The sequence below is a fragment of the Neomonachus schauinslandi genome, chromosome 10 (assembly GCF_002201575.2).
Source record: "Neomonachus schauinslandi chromosome 10, ASM220157v2, whole genome shotgun sequence".
Lineage (NCBI taxonomy): Eukaryota > Metazoa > Chordata > Mammalia > Carnivora > Phocidae > Neomonachus > Neomonachus schauinslandi.
The window spans coordinates 2,333,735-2,348,369 of NC_058412.1; the positions used below are offsets into that span (position 1 = coordinate 2,333,735).

Below are 14,635 nucleotides of genomic sequence, written 5' to 3' on the forward strand. Positions count from 1 at the left end.
ATGACAGCTTTGTAATAGAGCTGGAAGTCCGGAATTGTGATGCCGCCAGCTTTGCTTTTCTTTTTCAACATTCCTCTGGCTATGCGGGGTCTTTTCTGGTTCCATACAAATTTTAGGATTATTTGTTCCATTTCTCTGGAAAAAGTGGATGGTATTTTGATGGGGATTGCATTGAATGTGTAGATTGCTCTAGGTAGCATTGACATCTTCACAATATTTGTTCTTCCAATCCATGAGCATGGAACGTTTTTCCATTTCTTTGTGTCTTCCTCCATTTCTTTCATGAGTATTTTATAGTTTTCTGAGTACAGATCCTTTGTCTCTTTGGTTAGATTTATTCCTAAGTATCTTCTGGTTTTGGGTGCAATTGTAAATGGGATTGACTCCTTAATTTCTCTTTCTTCTGTCTTGTTGTTGGTGTATAGGAATGCCACTGACTTCTGTGCATTGATTTTATATCCTGCCACTTTACTGAATTCCTGTATGAGTTCTAGCAGTTTTGGGGTGGAGTGTTTGGGGTTTTCCACATAAAGTATCATATCATCTGCAAAGAGTGAGAGTTTGACTTCTTCCTTGCCAATTTAGATGCCTTTGATTTCTTTTTGTTGTCTGATTGCTGTGGCTAGGACTTCCAATACTATGTTGAATAGCAGTGGTGATAGTGGACATCCCTGCCACGTTCCTGACCTTAGGGGGAAAGCTCTCCGTTTTTCCCCATTGAGAATGATATTCGCTGTAGGTTTTTCATAGATGGCTTTTATGATATTGATTTATGTACCCTCTATCCCTATACTCTGAAGAGTTTTGATCAAGAAAGGATGCTGTACTTTGTCAAAAGCTTTTTCTGCATCGATTGAGAGGATCCTATGATTCTTGTTCTTTCTTTTGTTAATGTATTATATCACATTGATTGATTTGCAGATGTTGAACCAACCTTGCAGCCCAGGGATAAATCCCACTTGGTCGTGGTGAATAATCCTTTTAATGTACTGTTGGATCCTATTGGCTAGTATTTTGGTGAGAATTTTTGCATCCATATTCATCAGGGATATTGGTCTGTAATTCTCCTTTTTGATGGGGTCTTTGTCTGGTTTGGGGATCAAGGTAATGGTGGCCTCATAAAATGAGATGGGAAGTTATCCTTCCATTTCTATTTTTTGGAAGAGTTTCAGAAGAATAGGTATTAATTCTTCTTGAAATGTTTGGTAGAATTCCCCTGGGAAGCCATCTGGCCCTGGGCTTTTGTTTTTTGGGAGGTTTTTGATGACTGCTTCAATTTCCTTAGTGGTTATAGGTCTGTTCAGGTTTTCTATTTCATCCTGGTTCAGTTTTGGTAGTTGGTACATCTCTAGGAATGCATCCATTTCTTCCAGGTTATTTAATTTGCTGGCATAGAGTTGCTCATAATATGTTCTTATAATTGTTTGTATTTCTTTGGTGTTGGTTGTGATCTCTCCTCTTTCATTCATGATTTTGTTGATTTGGGTCATTTCTCTTCTCTTTTTGATAAGTCTGGCCAGGGGTTTATCAATCTTGTTAATTCTTTCAAAGAACCAGCTCCTAGTTTCGTTGATCTGTTCTACTGTTCTTTTAGTTTCTATTTCATTGATTTCTGCTCTGATCTTTATTATTTCTCTTCTCCTGCTGGGTTTAGGCTTTATTTGCTGTTCTTTCTCCAGCTCCTTTAGGTGTAAGGTTAGGTTGTGTACTTGAGACCTTTCTTGCTTCTTGAGAAAGGCTTGTATTGCTATATACTTTCCTCTTAGGACTGCCTTTGCTGCATCCCAAAGATTTTGAATAGTTGTGTTTTCATTTTCATTGGTTTCCATGTATTTTTTTAATTCTTCTTTAATTTCCTGGTTGACCCATTCATTCTTCAGTAGGATGCTCTTTAGCCTCCATGTATTTGAGTTCTTTCTGACTTTTGTCTTGTGATTGAGCTCTAGTTTCAAAGCATTGTGGTCTGAAAATAGGCAGGGAATGATTCCAATCCTTTGGTACCGGTTGAGACCTGATTAATGACCTAGGATGTGATCTATTCTGGAGAATGTTCCATGGGGACTAGAGAAGAATGTGTATTCCGTTGCTTTGGGATGGAATGTTCTGAATATATCTGTGAAGTCCATTTGGTCCAGTGTGTCATTTAAAGTCTTTATTTCCTTGTTGATCTTTTGCTTAGATGATCTGTCCATTTCAGTGAGGGGGGTGTTAAAGTCCCCCACTATTATTGTATTGTTGTTGATGTGTTTCTTTGCTTTTGTTATTAATTGCCTTATATAATTGGCTGCTCCCATGTTAGGGGCATAGATATTTACAATTGTTAGATCTTCTTGTTGGATAGACCCTTTAAGTAGGATATAGTGTCCTTCCTCATCTCTAATTATAGTCTTTGGTTTAAAATCTAATTTGTCTGATATAAGGATTGCCACCCCAGCTTTCTTTTGGTGTCCATTAGCATGGTAAATGGTTTTCCACCCCCTCACTTTCAATCTGGGGGTGTCTTTGGTTCTAAAATGAGTCTCTTGCAGACAGCATATCGATGGGTCTTGTTTTTTAATCCAATCTGATAGCCTGTGTCTTTTGATTGGGGCATTGAGCCCATTTACATTCAGAGTAACTATTGAAAGATAGGAATTTAGTGCCATTGTATTGCCTGTAAGGTGACTGTTACCGTATATTGTCTGTGTTCCTTTCTGGTCTATGTTGCTTTTAGGGTCTCTCTTTGCTTAGAGGACCCCTTTCAAGATTTCTTGTAGGGCTGGTTTTGTGTTTGCAAATTCCTTCAGTTTTTGTTTGTCTATGAGACTCGTAAGTTTTACTATTAGATGTCGGGGTGTTGACCTACTTTTATTGATTTTGAGAGGGGTTCTCTCTGCTTCCTGGATTTTCATGCCTGTTTCCTTCCCCAAATTAGGGAAGTTCTCTGCTATACTTTGCTCCATTATACCTTCTGCCCCTCTCTCTCTTTCTTCTTCTTCTGGGATCCCAATTATTCTAATGTTGTTTCATCTTATGGTATCGCTTATCTCTCGAATTCTGCCCTCGTGATCCAGTAGTTGTTTATCTCTCTTTTTCTCAGCTTCTTTATTTTCCATTATTTGGTCTTCTATATTACTGATTCTCTCTTCTGCCTCATTTATCCTAGCAGTTAGCGCCCCCATTTTTGATTGCACCTCATTAATAGCCTTTTTGATTTCTACTTGGTTAGATTTTAGTTCTTTTACCTCTCCAGAAAGGGTTTCTCTAATAACTTCCATGCTTTTTTCAAGCCCAGCTAGTATCTTTAAAGTGATGATTCTGAACTCTAGATTTGACATCGTACTAATGTCCGTATTGAGTAGGTCCCTGGCAGTCGGTACTGCCTCTTGTTCTTTTTGTTGAGGTGATTTTTTTCCGTCTTGTCATTTTGTGCAGAGGAGAATAGATTAATGAGAGAACAAAATGCTAGCAGAGTAAAAATGTCCCCAGAAAATATACTCTAAACAAATCAGAAAAAACCTGAAGCAGTGGAAAAAGAAATGGAAAGAGAGAAAAAAGAAAAAGAAAAAAAAAGAAAAAGAAAAAGATAAAGATAAAAACAAACAAAACAAACAAAACAAAACAACAACAACAATAAAAAACCAGAATGTGATCAAATATGATCAGGCTGGTATATAGATCAGTGCCACACACTAGATTTGGGGTGTATTTTGGTCTTTTAGAAGAAAGTGCCTCCCAAAATTTTAAAGAAAGAAAAACTTATATATGTACAAACATAAGGGTTGATATGATGAAGGGATGGAATATGACTGTAAAGATGGAAATTATAAAAAATTTTATAAAAGGAATTGATAAGAAGTTTGAAAAAAGAAAGAAGAGGATTTAAAAAAAGAGAAAAAAGAAAAAAAAAGGGAGAGAATGTGATCAGGCAGGGGAGTAGAAAAAACCATATACTAGAGATTTAGGGTATATTTTAATCTGTTAGAAGAAACTATCTCAAAATTTTAAAGAGAGAACAACTTATATATATAAGCCAAAAATACGGGTAACTGCTATGAAGGGATAGAATATGACTCTAAAAATGAAAAATAAAAATGTTTTTTTAAAAAAAGGGATTGATAAGATGTTGGTTGAAAAAGGGAAAAAGAAAAATTCAAAAAAAAAAAAAGACAGTTAAAAAAAGAATTACCTTTGAAAGGCTAAAGAATCATGGTAAAAAAGCCATGAATTTTATGTGCAGTAGTCCCCTAGAGCTGGAGTTCTGCCGTTCTCATTGATGGGTAAACTTGGTCTTGGCTGGCTGTTCTCGCTGATCTTCTGGGGAGGGGCCTGTTGCCGTGGTTCCCAAATGTCTTTGCCTTGCCCCGCCCTTGCCCCCTCCCGGCTAAGTAATCTGCTCGGGTTTGCTCTCCGGGGCTTTTGTTCCCTGCGAGCTTTCCGTACAGCTTTGGAGGCGGAGAGTGAAAATGGCGGCCTCCCAATCTCCGCCGCGGAGGAGCCGAGAACTCGGGGCCCCGCTTCTCAGTGAGCCCCCAGAGAAAAGCCGTCAGTCACTCCCGTCTCCCCGGTCTCCGGCCGCACTCTGTGCTCACCCGGCCTGTGACCGCGCGTTTCTATCTCTGGCACCCGACCCCGGGTGGAGTCTCCAAACCCAGCAGATCCCTGTGGCGCACTCCCGCGCAGCTCCTCCCGGGGGAGGAAGGTGAGTCTCCCCGGATCTGCCGCTTGTTGGGTCCCTGCTGGAGGAGCAGGGGCCCGACTGTGCCGCGGATCACGGTTGATGGCAACCCCGAGCTGAGAGCCCGCGCCTGGGCTCCGCCTCTGCAGCCGGCTTCCCTGCTCCGTTACCTGGGAGCTCTGCCGCACTCAGGCACCCCCGGTCTTCCTGTGAGCCCGAGGGTCCTGAGACCACACTGTCCCGGAGGGTTCCACCCCCCGCTTAGCCACCGGAGTGACGTCCCTCAGCGGAGCAGACCCTTAAAAGTTCCGATTTTGTGCTCCGCGGCTCTATCACTTGCCAGAAGCGGCCGCCGGAGGCCCCTCCCCCGCCGTCTAGCCTCCCGAATATCCCCTCGGATTCACTTCTCCGCACGTCCTACCTTCCAGAAAGTGGTCGCTTTTCTGATGAGAGAGTTGTTGCTCTTCTTTTCTTCGATCTCCTGTTGAGTTTGTAGGTGTTCAGAACGGTTTGATCCCCATCCAGCTGAATTCCTGAGAGGAGACGAAATCCAGGTCTCCTACTCCTCCGCCATCTTCCCTTCCTTGCAATTGTAACTTCTTTAATATTTACGGCCAGGAAGTTTCTGAAAAGGTGTATTGCTTCCAGTGGTGCATGAGAATGCCCGTAGTTACCCTGGGGTTTGAGCGGCGTAGTGTGCGTGACTGGGCGTGCTTGATGCCCTTGCCTTGGGGAAGAAGCCACTGAAAATGGATCGCTACTCTGGTTTGATATGTACGTTACTGTCTGGGTGGGAGTGTAGTGTGTTCGGGGACATGTGTCTGTGCTGTAGCCAACCTTGAATGAGCCACAACCAAGAGCTTTGACTGAAAGGGAAGATTTGGTCCAAGAAATCTGTTCCCGTGAGTGGACCATAAGTGTAGCCTGAAATTAAGATCTGTGTCCTGCTGTCCCCTATGAGGACAGAGTGCCAGAGCCCTAGGGCTGGGGTGTGTGGGTCACCCTGGTGGGCACCTCTCTCTCTTGCTACCTCTACTGCTTTGCCTAACTACCTACCTCACCCCTCTTCTATCATCTCTGATTACTGACTACTACTTACTCCACCATGTCTTTCCTGCTTTGTGGTTTTGGGGGGACATCCCCATAATTGTGGGGATAATATAATAATGAGCTAAAAGACTAGTTTTTTATTGACTGTTTTAGCTGTTTATCTTATTCGAGGCATGGAAAGGTTCCGGTGAGGCATCAGATGGAGAATGCGTCTCCGCAGTGCAGCAGGCAGGCTCTGTGCTGGTTCTCGGAACAACCTGCTCCAGCCCCCTCGCCTCAAAGCCACCAAAGCCACATTGGATACCCGCTAAGGAAGTCAGCTGCAGCAGCTCCATTCGCATTAGACACTGCCCTTCCCTTGCCCTTCAGCCCCACCCTGGAAGAGCAGGGAGGAGAAGGCTGAAGGCAGACGAGATAAAACACCATGCCCTCTGCCCACTGGGCTGGGTCAGGCCTGCACTGGGGGTGGGGCTCTGCTTGGGATGTAGGATTAGGCAGGGCTTTCTCTGTGTCTGCTGGGATGATCCTGTGGTTTTTCATTTTCTGTTTGTTAATATTATGAATTACATTGATTGATTTTCAAATATTAACCCAACCTTGCATTCCTGAGACAGACCCCACTCATGAAATATTGTCCTTTTTATATATTGTTGGATTTTATTTGCTAAAATTTTGTTTGGAATTTTTGCATCTGTGTTCATGGAGGGATGCTGTCTGTAGGTTTTTATTCTTGTAATGTTTTTCTCTAGTTTTGGTATCATTTCTTCCTTAAATGTTTGGTAGAAGTTACCAGAGGAGCCAACTGGGCCTGGAGTTGTCTTTGTGGGAAGGTTTTTTTTTTTTTTTTTTAAAGATTTTATTTATTTATTTGACAGAGAGAGACACAGTGAGAGCGGGAACACAAGCAGGGGGAGTGGAAGAGGGAGAAGCAGGCTTCCCGCTGAGCGGGGAGCCTGATGCGGGGCTCGATCCCAGGACCCTGGGACCATGACCTGAGCCGAAGGCAGATGCTTAACGACTGAGCCACCCAGGCGCCCCTGTGGGAAGGTTTTTTAACTACAAATCCAGCTGCCTTCCTAGATAATAGGGCTCCTCAGGTTGTCTTTTTCTTCTTGAGTGAACTTTGCTAGTTTGTGTCTTTTAATTTGTCCATTTCATTTCAGTTGTTGAATTTATTGCAAGAAGTCATTTATTTTTATTTTTTTAAAGATTTATTTACTTATTTGAGAGAGAGAGAGAGAGTGAGTGCATGGGAGCTGGGGGAGAGGCAGAGAGAGGAAGAAATGGACTCCCGGCTGAGCATGGAGCCTGCAACAGGGCTCGATCCCAGGACCCTGAGGACATGACCTGAGCTGAAACCTAGAATCAGAAACTTAATCAAGTGAGCCACCCAGGCGCCCCATGAAGTCGTTTATAATGTTCTCTGATCCTGTTGACATCTGTGGAATCCAGTGATGTGACCCCCTCATGCTGCTATTCTTGGTCATTTGTGTCTTCTCTCTGTTTTCCTGACGAGACTCTCTATAGTTTTATCAATTTTATCAATCTTCTCAAAGAACCAACTTTTGGTTTTATTGGTTATCTTGATTTCTTTGCCTCTGCTTTCTATTTCATTGGTTCTGCTTTGAACTTTCTTCTGTGTTGTTGTGTAGGGAACCATGCTTCTATGTGGTGTGACTCTTCTCTGCACTCTCACTTTCTTCCCTTTCTCTTTAGGACATCCTTCTCCCCCCACTCCCCCTAATGCCCTTCCCTCCCAGGGCGCAGGCCTTTGGGGATGATTTCTGCTGTTTTGTCACAGGAGGGAGCTAACTTCCCTTCTCTGCCATGTGATACATTTGCATTTTTGTCAGAGACACTGTGGACACAGTGTCTTGGCCCAGCGATGGAGATTTCTGTTCTGGCATCGGGCAGATGGGGAGTGACTGGCTTGGGCACCCGCTGGAGCCCACCGTGCAGAGTTGGCCTGCCAGCTTGCTTCCTTCTCCCCTCTCTGCCAACTTTGCTAGGTGGCCCTGCTTTTCCTAGCCTCCTCATCGAAGCTGACGTGGGTAACTCTTCCCCCTCCATCAGTTGGCATTTATCAGCAGCTTTACTATTTCTTTTAACCACACAATTTAAACGTACGCGCAGAATGAATCACCTTTGACCCCAGTGATAATGGTAAAGTGTGAGTGTGCTGGCCAGCACTCACCCTGCTTTTGTTTTTCTTTTCTCTGCTTCTGTTTGCATTTTTCCTAATCCTCCACCCCCATAGTCTCACTCTTCTTTCTTTCTTCCTTTTTGGTTATTTTATTCATACGCCATTATTCGCGACTCTGCAGGTAACGTAGGCAGTCGACAGTGGGCCAGTAGGAGTGGTTAGTCTCATGTGTTGCTATTTTATGTTTCCAAAAGGAGTCACTGAAGGATGTCCTCTGCATGCCGAGGTCACCCCAAGGATGCTCGTTGGTTGATTACTTGCTTTGCATACTGTGTCCCCCTCTGTTGGAGGAAGAGGCCTGAAGTTGCCGAGGTGGGACGAGGAGAGAGAGAGAGAGAGAGATGTTGGTGTATGAGGAGCAGGTGGTAAATCAAAATAGTTTGGAGAAGATAAAGCATCTTTCTTTCTTTTTTTTTTTTTTTAAAGATTTTATTTATTTATTTGACAGAGAGAGACACAGCGAGAGAGGGAACACAAGCAGGGGGAGTGGGAGAGGGAGAAGCAGGCTCCCTGCAGAGCAGGGAGCCCGACGTGGGACTCGATCCCAGGACCCTGGGATCATGACCTGAGCCGAAGGCAGTCGCTTAACGGACTGAGCCACCCAGGCGCCCGATAAAGCATCTTTCAATATAAAGAAACAAATCACTAAACCAATAGGATTTGAAATATGAAAATTTGAATGGCCCTCAGGAGGAGTAATTTGGTGGCAAACACCGTTGCTTTTGGTATGAGTAACACAAAATGAGGTAATGCATTGCCCGCTGCTTAGAAAATGCGCGAAGTGAGTTAAGAGCTCAGCTGATAGTAGTCGCTGTTGTTTCTGTTGCTGTTGGCTCTGGAGTCCCCGCTGTTGTCAGAGGTCAGGAGCCCTGGGCTTCAGCTGCTCTGACCTCCCTTGCTGACCCCAGGTAAGTGGTTGGTCTCCAGGCCCCATGGGAGACCTGGGAACCCCAGCCTGGGCCATCCTCAACCCTTCCACTCAAGGCTCATGATAACTCAGTTTGGCCACTGTCATGGAGGCACTCAGGAAACCAGACAGGGACCCGCCCCTCCAGTGGCATCACTGTCGAAAAACCCCCAGTGAGGTCTGGACAGGTGGCCCTGCATCCCTCCCAACCTTCCAGAGGGGGCAAAAGCCTAACTTTTAGAATCATGATAGAACCTTACACGGTACATGATATCAACTAAGTCAGTTATAAAACCCCAGTCATGGTTCTCATTTCCCCAAAACCGGGAAATAAAAATTCATAATCATCATGACCAAGAAGGCCAAGAAGCCATTTCCCCAGCCCTGTTTTAGACACAGTTGCCTGGTCTCCCCTCCAGAGTCCACAGTGGTAAAGCCAGGGGGAGGGCTGCGAAGGTGTTGAGGGTTTGCCCAGATTTGCTACATTTCTACAGTCAACGGCGCCTGGGGTGGGGGGTGAAGGGCGATTCCCCCCTTTTGCCTTTCCTGTCCTCACATCATTGCTGCAGAGGGGCTGACCTCTGCAGATTCCTGGACATTTTGGGAAAGAGTTAAGCTGGTTTATTTTTGGACTTAGAGGATCACAGAATGAGAACCAAAGTGACTTTGGAGGTGGTCCAGGGTGACCATTTCCTTAATGAGCAGAATGAGAAATGGGGGGCCCACTGCACTCTCTGTAGGGTTTCTGTGATCTGTGGCGATTGTGTGTCTCTTCACAAATACATCTGTTTAGGCTCTTAGGCTCAGCATCCTCTGTCAAGTGGTGTAGGGGCCTCTCTGTTAATTTAGCTTGCACAGCCCACGTTCCAGACCCTGACGAGCACATTTGCTCATGATGAGATTCTCCCCTTGATGTGGTTACCTGACGAGGTCTTTTCTTGGTGCTAGACTCTCTTGAGTCTTTTCTGTTTGATGTTTTGCATGGAAAAGGCTGTGAAGATGTTCACTGAGGTAGTTGGAGCAGCTCGATGGGGTGCAAAGAGCAGGGACTTTGAAGATAACAACAACAACAACAACTGCTCTCAACCGAACGCTTAACTCATTCCTGGTGCTTTGCTAAGCGCCCCACAACTGCATCATCTCATCTCGTGTTAGCACACCGAAAGCAGCCCTTAGGAGACCGGTGCCGCTCGCATCTGCCTGCACGCACGAGCACGCAGGTGCACAGCCTGTTGCAGGTTATGTAAACACAAGGTGATGGAGCCAGTGCTGGAATCATGGACGGCTCAGACTCAGGCTCCTATGTGCCACGCCGGCTTAGGTTCAAACCCCCAGGTGGCTAAAATCTACAATCAAATAGTTTTTGACGACTTAGTGTGGCCAGGACACTTCATAACGGTGTGTTCTTGGTGAAGAAAATTAAAAGCAGCTCTGATTGTTTACCGTGTGAGTATTTTGCCTGGTTATTTTGAGGGTTAGGCATGAATGCAGTGCCTGCCAGAACGGGCATTCAATAAACCATAGCTGCTACCTGGGGAAATAACTGCGGCAACCTTACGTGTCTTCTGGCATTGGTGTAGATTTGGTTTAATTACCTCAGACTGTTGGTTAAGGAGCCCTAAAGCCCACTGAGCCCTCCGGCCTCTCAGGGCAGATGAGCGAATACACGATCTCTGAACGTGTCATCACCATCAGTCAGTAACAGAAAGCCACCTGTGCTTTCTTAGGAGATTATGTGCAGTACAGGGGAAAAAAAATCCAGAATCGTGTATTTAATTGCTGGGGTTTTTAATTAGGCAGGTGATATCAGGGTTAATGAATCATTAACACATAAAAAAGCAATTAGCTCATTGTTTCCATAATTTTATGCAATCAAGCAGAAAGCTGTTTCTTAGGGTAGTTGTACCTTAATAGAATTTTGCAGATAATAATTTCTGTTGTTTTGTTTTTAAACTAGGTCAGTAGTTGTTGGTATTCATGGCTTTGATTTTTTGCCATCAGTATGCAGGTGTGTATAATCTTATATATAGTATGACATTGCTGTAGGCGTGCATTACCACCCTGCTCAATGACCTCACTTTTTCTGGGATTCTTCCTGGAGTATCAGAGCTGTTTATCACTTGCCATGACAGCATTTATTCATTCATATTCACAACGTTCTTCTCAAACTCCTCCTATGGACCACTCATTGTTCAGGCTCTGGGGATCCTTTGTCGAACATGACAGTCAAGATCTCTGCTTCTCAGGAGGCTTACATTCCAATAAGGAGGAGTCAATAATAAGTAAATAAACACAAGCATATTAGACGGTATTAAATGCTAGATGGAAATAAATCAAGGGTGTGATTGGTCAGGGAGCACCTCTCGGAGGAGTTGCTTTTAAATGGACTTCTAAATGCAGGAAAGAGCAAGGTGTGCAAAGACATGGGAGAGCATTCCAGGCTCAAGGTCTTGAGCAGGAACAAGCTTGATGTTTGAGAGCTGCAGGAATACATCCAGGGCTGTGGTGTGGGGAGGAAGGGAGGAGCGGGGATTTTAGTGGACGTTTGGCTATCTCCACTGCGTGGGCGCTGAAGCAGAGGGTGACCATTCTGACTGCTGTTCACAAGGGAGGCTCTGCTCCCCGTGGAGAAGGGACTGTGGGGGTGGGAGGATGAGCCGCAGAGAGATGGGCCGCCTGACCTGCATGGCAGCGGTGGATGGGTCCAGGATGCGGCTCTGAGGTGGAACTGAGAGATGCGCTAATGGGTTAGTTGAGGGGTGTAGGGGAGGAAAGGACTCACCAGTGTCTCCCAGATTCTGTGGTTGAACAGATGGGTCTGTGGTGGTGCCGCTTCCAGAGATGGGGACGTGTGGGGTAGCCAGCCGGCTGTGGGTAAGATCAGGATTTCTGTTTGAGCCTTAGTGAGATTGAGATGCCACATGCTCTGTCCGTCTCTCTCCAGTCCCTCCCCTCCCCTCCTCTGTCTCTCTGCGTCTGTGTCTCGGCATGTGTTGCAATTGGATTGAGTATTTATCACTATGTAGCAGGTGTGGTATTGTGTCTTTTACCGCCCCTCCCCCCAAGGTGTATCGTCCCTGCTGCCAACATGAATAGTTCGCAGCTCAGAGGTGAAATCGGCCCCGCAGAGTGGCACGGACTGTGAGCGGCAGGTGTGGGATGGGAGCCCTGGTGGGTCCGAGTCCACGGCCTGTGCTCTCCCACCCAGCGGGCTGCCTCCCAATTCGCTGTGCTCTGTCCCGGCCTCACAGGCAGCTCCCCCTTCTGACCGAGGGCCTTGCAGCCTGCGGCAAGATGCTGAACGGGCTCGGTCCTTCTGACCTTCTCCACCCCGCCCCGCGTGCTCGCTGGCTCGTCGTCGTCTTCTGAAGACCCAGATGAGGAGATTTTCCTTCTCCTCTTTTACAAAAACCCGTGCTGGGGAGAGCACGAGATGCCAAAACTTTGTCGCCGCTGTTAATGGTATGTGCGGCCTCCTCATACCTCTCACGGTGAACCCAGGGGACACCGGTCGGTGTTATTCTTGGCAAAGGAACTGTGTAGGTGACCTTCACTCACTTGGGGTAATTCGGTAGAGCTGTGCCTACGTTGCAGGTTTGGGTTCAGGAGCTGGGCGATGAGGGAGGGGCGCCCTTGTCAGACCTGAGCCCCAAGCCCGCAGCAAACACTCCAGTACAGAGTGACTCTGCTCAGTCGGGCCTGGGTCAGAAGGGAGAAGGGGTCACACATGGCCGGAGATGGGGAAGGGAGGGTCAGCAGCACACATGTGTGGATGCAGCAGCCAGGTGGGGGTAGCCCCTGGATGCCAGGTGGGGGTAGCCAGGATGCCAGGATGCCAGGTGGGGGTAGCCCCTGGGGGCGGGGCTCCAGGTGAGGCCTCCTGGTGGACTCGGTGGGAGGTCGGCGGGCTCAGGGCATCTCTGCCAGGAGCTCACAGTGCACCGGGGAGGGGGGCAGCCTGCAGGGACGGCAGCAGGTGGTGTGGGGCGCACCCAGAGGGCTCTAATCTGGCAGGAGCCTGAGCAAAGGCGCTGTGCTGCCGGGTCCTGGGTGGAGGCTGGCAGAATGCGGAGTGGCGGAATGAGGCCGGTGGGGTAGACTGGGCTCGGGGAGAGGGAGTGTGGAGGCCTCGTGTGTCAGGTGGGGCACTTGGGCCACGGAGGTCCGGAGGGTGAACCGGCCGCAAGCTCTCCAGCCTGGTGGGCTGGGGGACGGGGAAGGGACACAGCTGGGAAGCGACTTTCAGGGGGTCACGATGGAGAAGCCTCGAGGCAGCTCTGGGACTGTGTGGGGCCATGGCCTTGATCCTCCCCCAGTGTGTCAACAGCGCAGTCCCCCTTTCTGCACTCTCTTAAATGTTAAGACCCAGGGGAAGAGAGATTTTGCTTGCCCGCGGCAGGGCTCAGAGATCCTTTTCCTCCGTGTGTCTAGGCCACAAGGGGGGTGAGGTGGGAGCTGAATGAGGCCCCAGGGGTGGCTCAGCCCCTCAGGTTGGATTCACAGGAAAGAGAAGAGAAGGGTCAGGGAACAAGGGGAGGTGTTCTCACCTGCTTGCAGGACATTCTAGCCGAACCCCATGACCTGACTAGAAGCCACCACCGTTCTTGGGGCGCACGGTTCGGCCGAGCCGTGTGCCTGGGGAGCCATCACGGATGCCTGCCTGTCGGGTGGGCTGCTGGCGCGTCCTGAGCACTGCTGCACAGCGTGTCTCTCCGGACCCTCCGTGATGGCTCTAGCCCGCTCCGCACCTGCTCACCTGGCCCTTTACCCCGACTGGAATACACAGCTCTCGACCCCGAGCCCCAGTCACCTGGCGGGAGTCCTGTCCCCCTCCCAGGGAGGAATCCGGCTTGCCCAGAGCCCTTCCTGGGGCCGCCCCATGTGTCTGTTAGCCAGGCCCGCCCCCACCTTTACTTAGGGTTCGGGGCAGTGCTCTGTGGGCTGTTGGTATTTAACAGGTGTTTGTCAGTTTGAACTGAATTCTGACGCTTGCTTTTCCTCTTTTCAGATCAAACCGGTGGTACATTGTGATATGAATGTGCCTTCCAGGTGGCAAACATTTCACCGTACATCCCGGCACGTTAAGTGAGTAAGGTCTTGTGGGTGAGAAATCACGACGGCTGTGGCTCCTAAAAGATAGTGTTCCAGCTAGACAGACTCACCAGCTAGACAGACTCACCGTCACCCTCTTCCTCTCCCCCGCCCCCACCCCAGGACACCTGTATGATTCAGCCTTCCAGGTGCTACATATCCTTTCTTTTCTTGAACCTTGATTTTGGAAAAACAATCCAATCGCCTGCTGTCCAACAGTTCACATGGGGGTGGAAAGACAAGGGCTTCACACACACAATTTAATCTTAGGCTCTTATTTATTTATTTTTAAAGCTAGCCGTTGCAGCTGGTGGGTGTTGAAAGGAAACTTACGGGTTATTTCCCCACCCTGAGCTCTTACTGGCCAAGACCCCTGGGAGGGCCACAGGACGGGGATGGCAGGAGTCCCCATGCCTCCTGGAGCCACGGCGGATGCTAGGGGCCGAGGTGCCCGGGACAGTGTGTCCGGGATGAGACCACTCTCTGGGCCAGTCTGCCTTACGTTTGGGGTTGTAGAAAGCACACAGTTGACTCAAACCCATCATTGGCTCAAATCCCGCCTTTCACCTTACTGTCTCTGTGACTGGCACACACTCTGTGTCTCTGCACTGGGTCCCGGCTTGTAAAACAGGACTGATGATACACACCGGCGTGTGCTGAGGGCTCCCTGGCGATGGGTCCACGGGCCCGCCCAGCGCCAGTCACGGAGCAGGCACTCTCCAAATCT

The 14,635-nt window shown here is 47.8% G+C and overlaps 1 protein-coding gene across 1 annotated transcript in view; it reads left to right on the forward strand.

Annotated features, from left to right (window-relative positions):
• Positions 1 to 14,635, forward strand: part of DCDC2C (doublecortin domain containing 2C) — a 110,979-nt gene that overhangs the window by 16,466 nt on the left and 79,878 nt on the right. Inside the window, exon 3 of the mRNA XM_044918902.1 lies at positions 13,826 to 13,902. Within this exon, the coding sequence (XP_044774837.1) occupies positions 13,826 to 13,902 (77 nt within the window). The remainder of the gene's footprint in view (positions 1 to 13,825; positions 13,903 to 14,635) is intronic.